General features: G+C 54.9%; 1 protein-coding gene across 1 annotated transcript; it reads right to left on the minus strand.

Annotated features, from left to right (window-relative positions):
• Positions 1–673: 673 nt before the first annotated feature.
• Positions 674–17,507, minus strand: IQCA1L (IQ motif containing with AAA domain 1 like). Its single transcript, XM_063708862.1, has 19 exons — positions 17,443–17,507; positions 16,507–16,834; positions 15,389–15,508; positions 14,908–15,093; positions 12,473–12,544; positions 10,868–11,073; positions 9,894–9,978; positions 9,277–9,399; positions 9,048–9,123; positions 8,518–8,624; positions 7,645–7,728; positions 7,368–7,423; positions 6,454–6,536; positions 6,194–6,301; positions 5,220–5,419; positions 4,671–4,757; positions 4,204–4,381; positions 3,566–3,804; positions 674–3,015 (listed from the first exon to the last, which is right to left on the minus strand). Exons 1-19 carry the CDS (start codon positions 17,451–17,453, stop codon positions 2,908–2,910), a joined length of 2,457 nt encoding a protein of 818 aa, XP_063564932.1. The 5' UTR covers positions 17,454–17,507; the 3' UTR covers positions 674–2,907.
• Positions 17,508–18,810: the final 1,303 nt, after the last annotated feature.

Consider the following 18,810-nt stretch of genomic DNA (forward strand, 5'->3'; position numbering starts at 1 on the left):
CCAGGACTGGAACCCAGGGCCTTGAGCTCTTTCTTGTTTTTCCTCTGCTTCACCAAATCGGCCTCCAGCTGCCTGGGCTCTGATCCCACTGGGAAGGCCTGTGGGTGCCAGATAATATTTCCTGCCCTTCCAAATGTCATCTGTTAGCCCTGCACCTTCCCACTCCCAAACCAAGGGAGGAGTTCACAGTAGTGACACAGATTGCCCTCGCTGTGTGAGGCACCCCTCAGGGGGCTCCCTTAGACAGACATGTGCCTGAGTAACAGAGCATAACCCACAGGCAGCCACAGAAACTCCCCATGCTCGCCCTTGATGCCAACCCCCCCATCTCCCTGGATGACCTTGGGTGGCATCTCTCCCCTGCTGTGGTTACATGGGGTCTCTTCACTAGAGAGTGAGAAAGGAGAAATGTCTCTGTCTACTCAGGCACTGACTTTTGTTTGGGGGCCGGGTGGATCAAAAGGAAAAAAAGAGAGAAAGAAGATGGGAAACCAGGCCCTCGGGCTCAGCTCTGACCCACCACTGCCCACCATGGGCTTGAGGTGCTCCAGCCCCAGTGGTCTTGCCCCTTTGGCTCACGCTGGCTTAAAAAAATTTTTTTAAATCAATTGCTTTTTTAAAAGTTTCATTTTTAATTGACAAATAATTGTATATATTTATGGGGCTATAATATTTTGATAAATGTATATAATGTGTAATCATATCAGGGTAATTATCACATCTATCAAATGATATTTACCATTTATTTGTGGTGAGAACACTTAAAATCCTCTTTTAGCTATTTTGAAATATACATCATTATTCACTACAGTCGCCTTGCTGTGCAATAGAACACCTGAACTTATCCTATTTACCTGTAACATCATACCCACTGACCAATGTCTTCCCTTTCCCTGTCCACCTCCCTCGAGCCCCCAGCCTCTGGGAATCACCATTCTACCCTTTACTTCTATGAGTTTGACTTTTTTAGATTCCACAATAAGCAAGATCATGCGGTATTTGTCTTTCTGCACCTGGCTTATTTCACTTAGCACAATGTCCTCCAGATACACCACATTTAAAAATCCATTCATCTATTGATGGACACCAGTTGTTTCCATGTCTTGGCGATTTTGAGTAGTGCTGCAGTGGACGTGGGGGTGCAGACCCCTCTTCTGCATGCTGATTTCAATTCCTTTGGGTATATACCCAGTAGTGGGATTGCTGAATCATAAGGTAATTCCATTTTTAGTTTTTTGAGGAACCTTCATTCTATTTTTCAAAATGGTACTAATTTACAACACCGCCAACCATGCAGAGTCCCCTTTTCTCCGTATCCTTGCCAACACTTATCTTTCATTTTTCAATAATAGCCAGTCTAACAGGTGTGAGATAATATCTCATTGTGGTTTTTGATTCACATTTCTCTGATTATTAATGTAGAACATATTTTCCAATATATGTTGGCCATTTGTATGTCTTCTTTTGAGAAGTGTCTGTTCAAGTCCTTTGTTCATTTTTTAATGGGGTATTTTGTTGTTGTTGTTGTTATTTAGTAGTTTGAGTTCCTTGTGTAGTTTGGATATTCACCCCTTATCCGGTGTTTGATTTGCAAATATTTTTTTCCCAGTCTGTAGATTGTTTCTCCACTCTGTCATTTCCTTTGCTGTGCAGAAACCTTTTAGTCGGGTACAATCCCATTCGTCTACTTTTGCTTTCATTGCCTGTGCTTTTGAGGTCATATCCAAGAAATCTCTGCCCAGACCAATATCATGGAGCTTTCCCTTATGTTTTCTTCTAGGGGTTTTATAGTTTCAGGTCTCCTGTTGTCTCTTACTACCTGTGGACACACCTTGGCCTTCATCCACACACTGTGTACATGGTCCATGGGTCTGCCTCTTCCAAGAGAACACTCTGGGGCTCCCCAGCCCTTGGTGGTATGGTTGCCCCTGCTCCCTAAGTTCTCTGACTCCGTTCTCCCCTGAGCTGTTCCCTCCCCAGCAAGGGGAAACCCACAGATGGACTCCCACCCCAGGGGCATGAGGCTCTATCCCATTGATCCCTGAGGGTTAGGCTGTGGTCAGAGGATGCAGTGCACAGCTGGAGCAGGCAGAGTGCCAGGGGACAGGTCTTTAGAGGAAAGAGATGAAGGCCACTCTGAGAAACTGGGTCGATACAATGCTGCTCTCCCATGTCCATTGCAGCATTGGGTCTACTAGCAGCCCTTACCCTAGTCACAAAGCCCTATCGCTTCCCCACACCTCTGCTGAACCCTGCTTCCCATCCTGCCCCTGCCGCTCCCCAAGCACCTCTCTGCCCTGACTTCCCAGACACTTTTGCTAGAATAGTCAAACCCTAGAGTAAAAGGGACCTTAGAAATTCCTGGTCCAATCTCTCTCTGCTTTATAAGTAAGAAAACTGAGGCCCAGAGACAGGAAAGCACTCTCCAGGTCACACAGGGAGTTAGTGCCAAGTGCATTTAGAACCAGGGACAGTTAACTTCCAGACCTGTGCTTTTTCTATCTGACTGCAGACCTTCCTTCTCCCTACTCTTCTCTTTCCCTCTCTCCTCTTCCTATTTTTTCTCCCTTAAATACCTCAAGGAGGAAGAGATTCAGGGAGCCAGGATAGGACAATGACAAAGAGATGAAGACCTGGAAGTGGGGGCTGAGGACGGGGATCTAGGAGGCAGAGCAAGGAGGTGGCAGTGAGCTGGCAAGGGCCAGGGCCCAGGAGAGAGGTGTGGGCTAGACAGCGCCAGGCACAGGTGGGGGCACAGAGGGAAGGGTGGGAAGACACGGACATGGATGGACAAGAAGAGTTTGTTCCCAAGTCATCTGGGCATTTTTGCCTCTGCCCCATCCCTTTACCCTTGGGCCACTGCCCTGTCCCACGCCACTAATCTCAGGTGCCCGCAAGCCTTAGCCATCACTTCCTTTTCTTCTTCTCCTTGTCCAGCTTGGCCTCCTCGGCCTCCAACTGGTCCATCCTGTGTTTCATGCTCTTCTTGCCCAGTGGGGTCTTGAAGTACCAGTCCTGGGTTGGTGGGCACAGGAGTGGTAAGGCCCTCAGACCCATCCTGAACTCACCCCTCCCCCTTTTACAGATTGTTTCCTCAGCAGCCTCTTCTCCTCTCCTCCTGGGTTTGGGGGTCCTATTAGTGCTGGGGTTTCCCTTGCTCCCCACCAAATGCTTCAGGTACAATGTCAGCCGTTCTTAGTGGGCAAGCCCTCTTCCCTCCACACCTGCAGCCCTCTCTCCTGCACTCCCAAGGCCATCCTTGGCAGGGGCACTGACTCGGGGGTGGGAAAGGTGGGTGGCAGCTGCTACCAGAACCCACAAAGGGCTCCTGATACCTCGGTGGTTCTTGCAAGCTCCCACCCTCAGGGAAACCAGGTGGCATGGCCCCGAAGCCTTGGCATTTCCTGGTGATTTCCTGCTCCCTTCCCAGCTGAGCTCCACACACATTTCTACTGATTGTCTTCTGGTAATTTGTGGGAGCAGAGGGAGGGGTCCGAGGTGTGCTTCAGGGGGCTGACTCCCCAAGGGCGCTGCTTACCCACAGCCCCTGGCCCTGCCACCTCACCTTCAGGGACTCCTCCTCCTCCCTGTACACTGGATCCAGCTTCACCAGTTGTCCCAGGAACTCGGAGGCCACCAGGGGCCGCTTGGACAGTTGCAGGAACCGCCGCTCACTCAGCACCGATTGGATGGCTTGGAGAATGTGACTCGGCGTGTAGCCATCGGAGACCTTGGCTAGGGCACTGATGTCCAGGTGCTGGGTCGGCTGGATGCCCCGGGCCTCTATCATACGCTTCCAGAGCACTGCAGGCATGTGGAGGACATGGGGCCTGGAGGGGCAGTGGGCACCAGGGAGGGGCAACAAGGCCTGAGCAGCCCCCGCCTGGATCTGGAAGGAGTTTTGTGCTCCGGGGAGCAGCTCCACGTCCATCAGCTCCCCTTCCCCAGGGAAGGTACCGGATCTCAAGCTAGGCAAGGGTCATCCTCCCAACTCAACCCGAGGAATTAGAGCCTTGGAGGACATAAACCACCTGCTTGCGTCCACAGAGCCAAAGCCAGGACCCAGGCCACTGGGCTGCTTGTCCAGCAGCCCTTCCAGAAGACCTGGCTGTGGGGGTGAGGGCTCGCAGCAGCAATGGGGTAGGGGGCGGGAGGTGGGCAGGCTTTGGTAGGCACAGCCGTCCCCACGTCCCCAGGCCTCACCATAGCGGGACGCGTAGTCAGGCCGGGGCATGAAGAGGATCCGCTCGTAGACCCGGCACAGACCCCGCATCTCGGCCAGCTGCGGCCGGGAGGTTGTCCCAATCAGCATCACACGGTCTCCGGGAGTCAGCAGCCGCAAGGCCTTGGTGAGGTCCTTCTTTATCCGCTTTGGGTCCATCTGCTCCAGGGGAGGAGGGAGGAGTGGTGGGGCTGGGGCCCAGTGGCCCAGCGTATGGGGCTCCCAAGTTCTCAGAGCCCACCCCACCCTCAGCCTCACCTCAGCCCTAGCGGGATGAGGAGGCTGCCCATCCTGCTTTGAGACAAGGAAACTAGGTGTGAGGAGTAGAGGGGCATGTGCAAGGCCCCAGTGGTTGGGGTTTGGAGCGACTTGAACAAGCCCAGGCCTTCCAGCCCAGCCCCAGCTCACGCTACCTGCCTACACGGCCTTCACATCCATGCTCCCTCACCTCCTTGTCTTCTTTGGGGATCTTCTTATAGAAATTCTTCTCAGCATTTCCAATCCAAATCACAGAGGGCTGTAGGAGTCGGGCTACCTGGATGGGTCAGAATGTAGAAATCAGATGTTAGATGTCTCTGGAGAAGGGTCATGTCCCTGCTGGTCAGAAGGCAGGATGAGGGCCGGCCTTGAGCAGGGGCTGACCTTGGAGCCCAGTCTCCACTCCCCACACCTGGAAGTCCCACCTCCCAGCCTGATGCTGTGCATATCTCACACCTCAGGGTAAACTGAGTCACTGCCCCCCATGGGGGAGCTGCATATTCAGTCTCATCCTACCATGAAAAGAAACTGCTCTGTGTCCTCCCTTTTCCCTTCATTCCCCCACCACAGGGGCTGCAGGGGGAACCCAAGCTCCTAGCCCGGTTGGTAGGGAGACCTCACCAGTTCAGCACCTGAAATCATACCCAGTAGGATGATGGGTGACGTGACCTCAAAGCCCACCCTCCTTTGTTGCCACAGGTCTGAGAACCGCAAATGCCAAAAGCTGGGGGCTCCGGACCTTAAAGACTATATGCACCATCATCTGTGCCCCATTCCTGCCAGGATATTTGCCCAGCAGGTTTTCCGGCGACAGGTCGAACAGGTTGGCGCCAGTTTCTGTGCACACTGCCTTGACCAGCATCTTCTTCCCCATGCCAGAGGGGCCCACCAGGAGGATGGAGCGGATGAGCGGGGCCATGATGTGGATATCCGGGGAGCCTGAGAGCAAGGAAATGGGCCAGAGCCAGGCGACAGGTCAGCAGCAGGAATCAGGGCTGGAGATGACTGCGTAAGGTCAGGCCAAGGGCCTAGGGCTGGGGGAGGAGGTGCAGATCACAGGGCATACTACCTTCCCCAACACCAGCAGGTCCCCTAGTCCACTAGGTCTGGGAGCCGGGAGTGGCAGCAGGAAATTTTGAATGGCTTATGAGTCTCCAGTATGAGGAGCTGTGCATGGGTCTGGGAGGAGCCTGCTACCCCCACTAATGCCCTTTCTGTTTTCCATTCCATCTGCTTCCACTCCTGGATTATGAGTGGTGGAATTGAAAGGCACGGGACACGGGAGGTGGAGTTTGCAGTGAGCTGAGATTGTGCCACTGCACTCCAGCCTGGGCGACAGACTGAGACTCTATCTCAAAAAAAAAAAAAAAAAAAAAAAAAGGAAGGCATGGGATAAATCACTTCAGAAAGCTCTTCAGCTCAGGGGGTATAGGGCTGGTGGTCTTCTGGGAGCAGAACAGACCCTGAGTTGTCCCTTGGGATTGAGTAAGGGGCTGGCAGTATGGGCTCTTTCAGCAGGTCAAGGGCCCACCTGATTTCTGGAGTGGCCCAATCTGGGTGTGACCTCCAGCAGGGCCTGGGCAGGGCAGGAGGACCTGGGGCTTGGAGGCCCAGGCTGGACATGTCCACCTCAGCCACCCTACCCTGACCCCAGCCCTCACCCCAAGGGCTGCCTGCCCAGAGCTGGCTCCTCACACCCCCAGAGCCTCTCACCAAGCCGAAGGACCGCATACAAAGCCACATTCTGTCGTATGTCAAACAGGGATGGCATGGGCAACTTCTTTGCCAAACTCAGAGTGGATCCAAGATACAGGAAGTCACCTGTGGCGATAGGCAGCCACTGAGTGACAGGCACCCTCTCCGAGTGGCAATCAGGTGATCAGTCACAGGGAAGGCGGGGCTGGTGGATGGGGGTAGGCGAGCCTTGGCACCTGGCCACAGAGTGGGAACAGGCATTCTGGGAGGGGTCTCACCTATGTAGTCTTTCAATGCTACTGACTCACTCTTCCTTAGAAGGCCAGAAATAACAAGCTCTTCGTACAGAGACTCCACAGACCTGGCAGAGGATGGCACAGGAAGACCCCCACCACCACAAGGGACATTAGCAAGTGAGAACACAGGGAAATGGAGGCAGAGATGGGGGCTGTTGTCATGAAGACAGGGTATCAGTGGTTCTCCTGTACAACATTCTGTGGTCAAAAACATCTACAGTGCCTGCAAACAGGCAGAATCAGGTATGGCACCAAATCACTGTCCCAGGAGGCAAGCCTCCCCCAGTGGGTGCTCTGTAAGAGGGGTGTGAGGGGGACAGGGGTTTCTGTGACACTCATTAGTCTGCCCCCTGACCAAAGGTCCACCATTAGAAATCCAGTCATTTGAGTTAAGCATTGCCCTCTTCTTAGAAACTACATTTAAGACGTGAGTGCTCCTGGGAGAGACAGACATTAAATTCAAGCGGCTGACGTCAAGGCGCTTGTGAGCTCTCTTTACCAGACAAGTCAGCAGGAAGGGACCACTGACAAGTCCCTTAATGTCTCAGAGTGGGAAGTCCAGGGGGAAATGACTTTGGCAGAGACAGAGCTGGTTAAGGCAAAGGTTGGAGGAAGGATCTGGAAGTGGAGAGCAATGACCTGATTATAAACTCCATTGAGATCTCGCTCTGCATTTCACGTACAGAGCCCTTTCTTGTGCCTTTGCTTGATCCCCACGGCTATCATGTGAGTTTGGCAGGGCAGGTACTTGGTGAACGAGGCCAGGGAGTCAGAGAGGGAAAGCGACTTTCCCAAGGTCTCACAGCAGCAGAGCCAGGACCTGAAGTCAGGTCCCTGGACTGGGACTTACTCCACCACCACCACCATGCAAAGTGGGCACGACAGGGTCCTGCTACCTGTCTGAGGTCAGATCTTTTTCCTTCTTTTTCCCAGTTTTCTTCCCAGGTGTTTTCTGGTTGGAAACGAGCGCATAGGTCATTGTGCCCTGTTCCTTGCCTCCCCTGTGTGCCCTCCCCTGCCCAGCCCCAGCCCTTCATCTTGCCTTTGGAGCCCTCAAGGGTCTTTCTTCCTCCTTGTCCACAGCCAGACGGAGCTTCCTCAGCTCCTGACGCATCAGCTCATCCTTGCCTCCCTGTGTGCCCTCCCCTGCCCAGCCCCAGCCCCTCATCTTGCCTTTGGAGCCCTCAAGGGTCTTTCTTCCTCCTTGTCCACAGCCAGACGGAGGTTCCTCAGCTCCTGATGCATCAGCTCATCCACCTAGGGGAGACAGCCGAGGTGTGGCGGGGTGGCCTGGGGCTGGGAGGACAGGTGGGAGAGGAGCAGGCAGGCAGGGACGGGAAGGAGGGGAGGAGCCTTACAGAAGAGCCCAGTGAGCCTGATGAAGGCAGTAGGGACAGCCCTGACGCCTTCCCACACATTCCTCTGCATTCCTCCCTCCCTCCCGGCACCTGTTCACACCCAGTCCTAATCCTCTTCCTGCTCTCTCAGGAGCCCTGTTCTTAACAGCCTTCAACGTGCGGAGAAGCCCCCAGATGGAATTCAAACCGAAGATCCCCCGCTGAGGTCTTTGTGACCTAAATGATTGCATAACCGCTTAGCCTCAGTTTCCCATGTGTACCATCAGGAAAACCACGGTACTTTCCTCATGGGTTGTGTGAAAGATCACATGACTGAACACTCCTGAAGCCCACGGCATGGGTGGGACACGTCGTCAGAGGGTTCCTGAGGATGGTGGTGGGGTGTGGACACCCTGGCTCCGAGCCCCTCCCATACCCTCCACACCCCTGCTGCATCAGCCCTGGAAGAAAGTGGGCCTGGGGGAGGCAGAGGAAGGTGGGAACTGACGTGGGCAGCAGGTGGAGCTAGGACCATGCACGGAGGCAGCAAAGTCTACCGAGGATGAGCTGGGGACTGGGGTTGGGTGTTCAGGACAAGAGAGAGGCAGAGAAATGGGTGGGGAGGAGCCTGAATCTGGCTGGAAATGTGGGTCATGGGGAAGGGTACAGGGTGGTGGCCTGCAGAGAAGCCCTGACCCTGTGCTCACACCTGTATCCGGATCTCCAGCTCCACCTCTTTCCTCTTCTCCTCCCGGAGGGTCTCGGAGTCATAATTCTGACTGGGGTGTATGCTCTCACACCGGTTCTTCCATGTATCTGACCGCAGAGAATGGATGGATGCGTGAAGGTCAGAGTGCCGGGTGCATACACACATGCATTCATGCGTGCACAAGCACATGCACACATATGTGCACACAGACACATGTGTGCACACAGGTCAGGAGCCAGGCCCTGGCTGGTTGCCTTGTCCCCACCCACCAGCCTGGCATTGCTTCTACCCAGACGGCAGATAGGCTTGACCCCAAGGCCTGTGGCCACAGGATTCAGACCCAAATCTGTAATGCCCCCACCCAAAGAAGCACACCATACCTCCCTCTCCTCATTTGGTGTTGTCCCCTTTGCCTACACACCCACACTGCCACTTCATGGTCCATGTGGCAGACGCCCACTTTCTCCAGGACCCAGGGCCCCAGGTCCCACAAGGCACAGACACTCTTCCCCAGCCGTCTCCCCTCTTACTTAAGTATTCTTCATGCCCGGCACAGATCATAGGGATACATTTGGATGGCAACACTTGCAACACCACATCCACTTCCTAGAATAGAAACATTCTTTGACCTTGACTTCCTCACCTCTGCCTAGCACAGACTCTGGCCCTAATCTTACCTGAACCCATCTTCCTACCACGAGTTCCCCCCACACCTTCTCCTCCCTGTCCCTCACACCATGCATCCGAGAGGTATCTTACCCCCTTCTTGGCCTTTTCTTCCTTTCCTTTCTTCTTCTCTTTTTCATCCTTTCCTTTTTCCTTGCTCTTCTCTTGTTCCTTTTTTCTGTTCTCTTGCACCTGCATTTCCAATTCCATTCTCACCTGTGACCAATGACACAAGACATTTCAGAGAAGATCAAGGGGATTTTACAGAAGAGAGCCCTGGGTTTTACAGAAGAGAGCTGGCGATCTCTCAGGCTCAGGGCCTGATACTGGGGTGAACCAAGGATTCCCTAGGCCTAGAGTAACTGATGGGGTCGGGACAGCTGAGCATGCAGAGACTCCTTTGGGGTCCAGGGAGAAAGGGTGCCCAAGAAGGAGCGTTCTGGTCAGAGCCACTGTTCTCTCTTGGGCCACGGGATCTGGAGCCACTGCAGTCTACCCAGACATCCTTCCTTTCCCAGCCACAATGCCTGCTCCAGCCGCAGCTGCTCCTTGCTCCTCTTCCCCATGCCGTCTTTCTAGCTGCCTGCATTTCCCCCAGCCACCTCTGCCTCCATTGAGGCTGACCCCCTGCCCCACCCCACTCGCTATTCTCTGTAGCCTCAGGCTCCACCTGCCACAAAAAACCATCTGCCCCACCTCCAACAGGGTACCTGTTCTGGAGTTTTGTCTGCAAAGATTGAGTAGGATCCACCTGAAGATGCATCTGGATAATCAGGGAACTGGCCGGTAAGGTCACTAAGTGAACATAAGATGATTGGACAGAAAGATGAATAGATGGATGGACAAATGGATGGATGGATAGGTAGACAGAGAGGTGGGTAAAAGGGTTGGTGGATGGATGGACAGATGGATAGATAGATGGAGAGGTAGGTAGAAGGTGGGTGGGTAGATGGGCAGATGCATGGGTGGATAGATGGAGAGGTGGGTAGAAGGGTGGGTGGGTGGATGAACAGATGGAAGATAGACAGAGAGGTGGGTAGAAGGGTGGGTAGATGCGTGGATGGATGGATGGGGAGATGGAGAGGTGGGTAGGTGGGTGGGTGGATGGACAGATGGATAGACAGATGGAGAGGTGGGTAGAAGGGTGGGTGGGCAGATGGGCAGATGCATGGGTAGATAGACGGAGAGGTAGGTAGAAGGGTGGGTGGGTGGATGGGCAGATGGACAGATGGAAGGATAGATAGACAGTTGGGTAGACGGGTGAGTGGATGGATGGATAGGTAGATGGAGAGGCGGATAAAAGGGTGGGTGGATGGATGGAGAACACCAGAGAAAAATAAAGGACCAGGGTGATGGAGGGAGAGGTGGGAGGAATGGATTGTTACAAACAGGAGGACAGATCACTCAGGGGGCATCCATGGGTGCTTTCCCCACCCTATTCTGGCACTTTCTCTCCCTTGTGGAATTGAGAAGTCAGGTGTGGAGATGGTCCTGTACACTGGGGGCCCAAAGTTGTTGAAACCAAGAGGGTCAGCAGTGTGTTGGGGACCTGGGGGTAGAGTAGAAAAGGCCCCATCTGGACTAGAAGGCAGAACCCATGCAGGGGATGGGGCAGGAGCAGCCCTGAGGGACCCTGAGCGAAGGGAATGAAGGATGGAGGGTAGGGTCAGCTGAGGACACTGACTGGCACTCGATAAACCACTGTCGGATTTGCTCCTTCATTTTCTCCTTCATGTCAGGCCCCTCTGTCTCTACCAGAGAATCATGGGCCTTCACCATTGCTGCCCGGAACTCCTCCTCTTTCTCCATCTGGCGGAGCCTCCGGACATCCTCCACGAGGCATGCCTGGGAGATGATGCTCAGGTGCTCTACCTGGTTGGGTGAGGGGAGCTGGGGGAGTGGAAGAGAGGCTGAGGGGCTCAGGAGTGGGAGGAACCAGCATCCAGTCTGGATGCAGCCCCCAGCCTCGGGCACACACGCCTGTACCCACTCCTTCCCCAACACCACGCTCACACAAGGCCTCGCACACACACCCACACGGAACAACGGGCATGCCTGCATCGGGAGAAACTGTGTTTGGAGCCGAATTTGTCTGTGTAAATTACTCTAATAATGAGTTTGCTAGATGCATCCAGGCTGTCCCCTGCCGGATTTCCCCAGCACACCCTCCCCTGGAGCCTCCGGCCCCAGCCCCCGACTGCACCCCCGCCCCGCGGCCGAGTTGGCAGCCGCTCTCGCAGCCACTTTCCCGCCTCATTGGCTCCCAAATGTATTTTAAATATCACTCTGCGCAGAGACAATTACTGAAAACGCTGAGCTCACACTGTTGATAGGCCCGGGCGGCTGGGCTCATTCCTCACCCACTGCCGTGCACGGACCCCTCCCTGGTGAAGCCAACCCCTGCCTCTTTCAGCCTGCTCTCGTCTCCTGGGGGTCCGGCCCTCTGGCCCCCCAACAAGTCTCTGACCTCCACTCCCACACAGCAGCCCCTGGCCCCTCCTTCCTCCCAAGGCCCCAAGCCTCCAGTGGTAGCCTCCCAGCCTGCCAAGATGTCACCAGACCTGGGAAGGCTCCCTTCCCTCCAATCCCTCCAGTCCCCAGCCCAGCCCCCTCCCCAGCTCCTTCTGGCAGCCAGGCCTCCACAGGATCTGCCTGGGGCAAAGCCCTTCCCCCAGGGAGCATGCTCCCGCCACCCCTCCAGGCTCGGCCTGCCTTTCCTAAGTCAGTGGAGACCAGCTGGGTGAGAGGACAGAGAACAGGGGATAGACAGATTCAAGGAGCCAGGCCTACTCACTTTGGCCAGGCACACGTGTGTGCACACAGGCACATGGCCTGGAAAGCCCTGGTTTGGGGAGTGTGTCCCTACCCAACACAGCCCCTGGTGTCTCCCCGTAGCTGCCAGAGGCTTGTGGGGGGCAGTGTGGGTGCTCCTGCTGGCTTTATAGCCTCCTCCCTCTGGGGTCCACCCCTGCAGCCCCTTCCAGCTGGGGGTGGGAACATGGGGTCCAGGATGCTCTACACAGTGCCCCTCGTGGCCCCACAGGTGAGCTGCTGCCAGGGGCCGGATTTCTACAAGAAAAAGGGTGTGAAGGGATATGGCCAGGGGGCTTTTCTGTCCTGCCTCTTTCTCTCCCAGGCTCTCCACCTGGCCTGAGTGGAGAGCACCGTGGGCACTGTGGGGCCAGAAGAGGACTGCTCTTGGTGGGGGCCCTGCCCTGGCCAGCCGTGTGTTCCAGGACCCACCATGGTGGGCAGGTTGAGCTCACCATGGTGGGCAGGTTGAGCTCACCATGCCAATGAACTCCATCTCCATTCGCCGGTCCTGCTGAGTGCGTTTCCTCTGCAGGTAGCCTTTCCACACCTGGCGGAGGGATGTAGGGGACACACAGGACACACAGGACACACACTCTCCACCCTGCAGCAGCCTGTCTCTCAGAGAGGGTCCGAGAGGGTCACACTAGAGATTTCCGGTGGGGTGGGGAGGAGCCCTGGGCAAGCCTGCTCAGGTGCACACTGAGCACGAACAGCCTGGAACAGGGTGATTTCAGGTGGGCACTCAAGCCAACTGGCCCCAGGGCCCCCCAGGGATTTCTTCCTTCCCCTCGCCACCCTGATTTGCTATCTCTTTTGAGGGACAGATCAGAGCTCAAGCACCCTACACATTCCCTACACTCCCTCCTCAGAATCCCCAGAGCAGTTGGAATAAATACTTGATTCCACCCAGGCACATAGACACTGGCGCTGCAGGGACTGTGGAGCTCCTCAGTTAATCCTACATTTTTGACCCAAGGGAACTGAGGCCGGAGACTGGACATGACCTCTCCCAGGCCCAAGACCCCATCTGTGCAGAGCTGGACCCGTCCTCTTTCTCCCAGGCCCAGCTACTTTCAGACTCCAGGATCACTCAGTGCTAGTGAGGCCAGAGGGTGGGGACGCTGGGCAGAGGAAGGCAGAGTCAGGGCCTGGGCCAGCCAGTGCTTTCCATCTGCCTCCTGGCACCTCCAGGAGCAGGGACCGGTTCCTGCCCTTCTCATTTGGGCTTCGTCCTCCCACTCCTGTGACCACCACAGGCCAGGCCCGCCATGACTGGGTCCTTCATATATTCTTTCCTTTTCTCAGTGCTCTGGATGACTCTAAGACCAGCACGCAATATTTCTGTACTCTTGATGTCTGGCAACAGGTACAAAATGATCTGCTTTGGTCTACAGGGGAAGTGGGACTCCATCTTTGGGGTCCATCCTCCTTCTTGACTTCTTTGCTTTAGTGAGCCCTGCTGTCGAGAACCTCCTTCTAAGCCAGACATTGACACAGTCATCCTGCCTCAGACCAGCATGCTCAGTGTACTGATAAGTAATGCACGAATCTATCCCATTTGCAGATGATATATCTTCATAGAATCACTATTGTTTGTTAGTTGGTTGCCTGCTTTTGTCTTTTGGTGAGAAGTTCTAAGTTTTCACTAGTGGTCTAGGAGGCAGAGGTTTTTGAGGTATTGGGACTTGAGAGAGAGAGGAAGGCAGGGGAGATTGATTTGAGAGAGAAAGAGGGCCCACCCCAGGTCAACAGTTCCTGGAAAGAAAAGGTGGCAAGAGGCTTCCACAACAGAGCAGGGCCGGTGGCCTTAGGGGCAGTGACACCTGCATGAACAGAAAGTGGTGTGTTCCTGCACTGGAATTTTCCCGGGGCTCCTCCAGTCTCTGGTCAAGCTGTTAACCACTACTACCAGGAGTCAGCCTGTGTTAGCAGCATTTTAAGGAATGGTAGGAGAGGCCATGTTCACACATCAAGGCAGACAGCAGAGGCTGACCCAGAGAGGTGCAGAGTGGCTGTCCAGAGCAAAGGAGACGTGTGACAACCAGGATGGTAAGAATGCTCGGGGAACCTTAGGGCAGAGAAGGGCTTTCTGCAGTGAGGTGAGACAGGGGATAGAATTATGGAAATTATGTTATTTCCATGTTAAAAGGTGACCCAGAAGGCACAGAGTTTGGGGGTGCTCAGATCACATCAGTTATCAAATTAATTCATCATGATCAAGTTTCCCTCTGTCTTAGTTTCCAGGAGGCTCAGGATCCTTTCTTGTTTTAAGAGATGGGGTCTTGCCACATTGCTCAGGGCTCAAGCAATGCTCCAGCCTCAGCAGGATACATTTGAGTGGCTCGTTTTCAACAGTCTTAAGAGTTTCTGGAGTGATCATCTATTCTGTTCTGCTACGCTATTATGGATCTTTCTTCTCTAATTTTAATGATCCTTCTGTTTCTGGGATTTTTAAGGTATCCTACTACAAACCCTTTTGAAAACAGAGATGTAGATTAAATAATAAATGAGTAAGATACATCCTTGCTGACTGATTAAAGTACTGACTGGTTCAGAATCTAGTTGTGGGGGCTGGGCACGGTGGCTCACGCCTGTAATCCCAGCACTTTGGGAGGCTGAGGTGGGTAGATCACTTGAAGTCAGGAGATCAAGAGCAGCCTGGCCAACATGGTGAAACCCATCTCTACTAAAAATACAAAAATTAGCTGGGCGTATTGTCAAAGGATTGTAGTCCTGGCTACTCAGGAGGCTGAAGCACGAGAATCGCTTGAACCCAGGACACAGAGGTTGCAGTGAGCTGAAATCTACAGAATCCAAGCACTTGCACTCCTGTGATCAATTACTGAGCCCAGCAGTCTTCCTGAATGAGGTGACTCTACCCTGACCCTCCTCCTCGGCACCTAGGGTTACCTTCTGTATGGTGACAGCTGCTTGGCCCTGACTGAACTTGTGCCATCCATCCTCCCGAATCCTCTGATCCTGCTCCTCATCTCTTCGAATCTCTCGCATGAAGGCGGCTCGAAGCCGGCCTTGCCTGGCCCGCTCTGCCTTTTGCACTAGAATTATGGCCTCAGTCCGGTGCATTCCTGTAAAGCTCTGGCCAGAGCAGGGGCAAAAGAGCAGGAGCACATGAGGGAGAGCTTGCATCCAGGGTGGGCCGCTGGGAGACCAGCCATCAAAGGATGCACCAGGACACCATCCTCCCAGAGTGTCTGGGAGGCCAAGTCTTGTCTTGGCGTTGGAGGGTTACCATCAGCAGAACAGCCTTGAAGGAGGCCAGGGATTACCTAAAGGGCACTCTGGTAGAGAGCAGGGAGGGGCCTCTCTGCATTCTGGAGTCTTTCAGGAGATGGGGTATGGAAGAGTCTGGGAGGGTGTCACCCCCGTTTACCTTCTGGGAGGACACTGGCTCCAGTCTGGACAGGATCTCGGCCAGTATCAGCCCTCGCTCCCGCACAGTGGTGGACTGCTCCAGCAGGAAGTATTTGGGGATTGGAACCTCCAGGTCAGCCTTTGGAGCAATGTTGGGGGAGGAGGGTCAGGAATCAAAAGTCTGAGCCATCTGGCCAATCCGTTACCATTTTTAGGGGCTTACACACCCCCAGCACTGTTTTCCTCCATTTTAGAGTCCTGACTAAACTTAAAGGGTAATGGGGCAGATACCCCCAAGAGTCATCCCTCTCTTCCTCTGCCCCCATCCTCTGGCTGGAGTTGAATTCTGGAGGCTCATGGTAGGTGGCAGTGGTCTCAGACCTGGTTGTGCATCACAATCAACTGGGAAGCTCTTAAATGCAGATTCCTAGGTCCTCCTCAGACTACTACATCAGAATGACAGGACCCGGGGAATCTTCCCTGCGCCCCCACCCCCGACCAAGTGCACTGCTGCAGCTGGTTGGGGAAACTTTGAGATAGTCTTGGATATGAAGCAGTTACTGAACCCTGAGCCGGACTGGAGGCCCCGCAGAAGCTCTGTGCTCTAGAACAGCCTTCTAGAACTTGCCCGTGCACACAGATCACTGGAGGGTCGTGATAAAAATGCAGGTGCAGATTTAGTGAGTTAGGGATTCAGAGTTTCTCATTTGTGATGTCAATGCTGCTGGTCCAGGGACCACACTTTGAGGAGGCTCTAAAGGACTCTCCTCACCAATTCCCTGCGGTTCGTGGGTCTTCCCAGTCATGCAGGGGACCTCACCCTGACTCCATCCAACCTCTAAGTACCTCCATGCACACCCCCCACCGCCAAGGTTCCTGAAGCCCTTCCTACAAGGCCAAACCCCATCCTCTGATCTTCTCTGCCCTCCTTCCTTTCCTAGCAGGTGTCCCAACACCAGGGATATCCGTGGGGTGGCGGGTAGGCAGGGGTGGTCGGCCCCATCCCTACCCCACCCGACCCCAAGCTGGCCAGGGCGTGGCTCTGTGTCCCAGGTGGTCAAGGCCGGTCCCACTCCACCTCTCCCCTCCCGCTAGCTGGCTGGGGGCGTGGCTTCGCGGCTGCGCTCGCTCACGTACTGGGGTGAGCTTGAGATCCTGCAGCACGCGGTCCAGGCAGTGGTTCTCACACAGGTCGGCGCGCACCAGCTCGTCCTTGAGCTCCAGCACGCGGCCAGCCACGCCGTCCAGCAGGCGTCGCAGCAGCCGCCGCTTCTGCGGCTGCACCATCTGGTCATAGACGGTGTCGAAGCGGCGCAGCAGCCCCAGGTAGTGCAGGTAGAGCGATGCGAGCCTGTACTGGAAGGACTGCCGCTCCCGGTCGGGCACAGGTTCGAGCAGAGGCTGCTCTTGGTCCAGCAGCTCCTGCAGGGTCACGTGGGAGGACTCCCAGAGGCGCTGGTAAGCTCTGGGGAGAGGGTGGCGGGCGCCGCGTGCTCTGAGCCACGGAGGAGTGGGGAGACGGAGCAGCCTGGCCTTTTGAGGAGTGTGAGCTCGGGGTACCAGAAGGTGTGATGTCACTCATGGCTCCTAAATGGACTTCAATGAGGTAAGGAGCCCGCAGGGCAATGAGTGGACACCGACCTGGTCTTAGGGAGAGTGTGGGATTGGGCTCCGCTGTAGGATTAGCAGAGAGAATGGGCATGACCTTTGGGGGTTTGGGGGAAGGCCAGCCCAGGCTTGGGGCTCTGGTAAGGAAGGGGTCTTTGGGAATCAGGGGCAGTGGGGCCCTCAAGGTGTGGGGCAGCCCACGGATGCTGCAGTGATCTGGGCTGGTGGGTGGGAAGTGGGGGTGAGGGATGAATGTGGAGGAGGGACCCTTCCCCAGAGCAGAGCCCTGGTTCTGGAATTAACCATCGGAGGGAAGTTTCCACAGTGAAAGCTGCCAGGGCAGCAGCAGCAGCTGGGGTGGCCCAGTGCCCAAACCGCCACTCTGCCCCAGCCTCTCAGGACCAAGGGGGTGCTCTGCCCTTTGCTCTCTCTGCCCTGGGAGCCCCACTCCAGCCCCTCACTCACCCCTCAGACATTGTGTCCACTCCTCCACGCTGCCCCTTGTTTGCTGGTGGTGGAATTCACAGAACCTCTGTGGCTCCCTGACTTCCAGGGCCACAGGGCAGAACAGCCTGGTTTTAAGAGTTCTGACCCATTGTACCAGTGTTCCAGGGCTGAGGCGAGGGGGCTGGTGGGTGCAGAATCGGGGACATTTATCTCGGAGGACGTCCTGGAAGCAGCGCGCTGAAGGGACTGTGGGTGGGTGGCTGCAGGCTCCCGCAGAGCAAGCTTCGGAAGCTTAGGGCAGAACATGTTGTCCAACTTTGGCCATTTTTCTTGTAAGGAACAAGTAAAATAAGTTTCTATTTGAAGTCCCCTGAAAGCTTTGGCGCTCTGGATACATCTGTCCTAAAGACATTACCCCCTAACAAGGCATCACCGCGGCTTCTCACTCTCAGCGGCCTCTGTTCCTTCTCTCAGCCCCCGCCTCCTGAGCCCCACAGCCCTCCTTCACTCTCTGGATGACAGCACGGGGAAGCCCGTGTGGTGGAGGGGAAAGGCACTGATTTGGAGTCAGAAGGCCCTGAAGTCCCAGTTGCCCCCTTGGGTGAAAGTGAGCATAACCATGCTTGCCTCCCTGGGGCCTGCCAAGAGTTCACACCATTCCCATGAGGCAGACCCGTGTGAAACATCATGCTAGAAAGTATAGTGGATGCTGTTCTGCATGCTTGGGGCTCACTTGGTCACCTGTGGGTACCACCTCCCATCACTGCTACAAGTTCAGGAGATAATTTTTCCAAAAAGACAAAATATTATACCACTAGCAGCCTGAGGCTGGTCAGCTGGGGTGAGCTTTTTGGCTCAGTGTCACGTCGAGGCTTATGAATAAGTAAATCTAAGAGGAACAGGGCCAGGGAAAGGGACAGAAGGGAGATAGCGGCAAGGAGGAGCAAAGAGGAGGAACTCGAAGGTGCCTATGAGCTACCTGAGGGTCTCATTAAAATGCAGATTCCAGGCTGGGCGCAGTGGCTCATGCCTGTAATCCCAGCACTTTGGGAGGCCAGGGCAGGCGGATCTCCTGAGGTTGGGAGTTCAAGACCAGCCTGGCCAACATGGTGAAACCCCATCTCTACTAAAAATATAAAAATTAGCCAGGCGTGGTGGCGCATGCCTGTAATCCCAGCTACTCGGGAGGCTGAGGCAGGACAACCGCTTGAACCCAGGATGGGGAGAGGTTGCAGTGAGCAGAGATGGCACCACTGCACTCCAGCCTGGACACAAAGCGAAACTCTGTCTCAAAAATAGATAGATAGATAGATAGATAGATAGATAGATAGATAGATAGATAGATAGATAAACAGATTCTCCTCCAGATCTGAGGGGGGACTCAAG

This window comes from Gorilla gorilla, chromosome 6 (genome assembly GCF_029281585.2).
Source record: "Gorilla gorilla gorilla isolate KB3781 chromosome 6, NHGRI_mGorGor1-v2.1_pri, whole genome shotgun sequence".
NCBI classification, from domain to species: domain Eukaryota; kingdom Metazoa; phylum Chordata; class Mammalia; order Primates; family Hominidae; genus Gorilla; species Gorilla gorilla.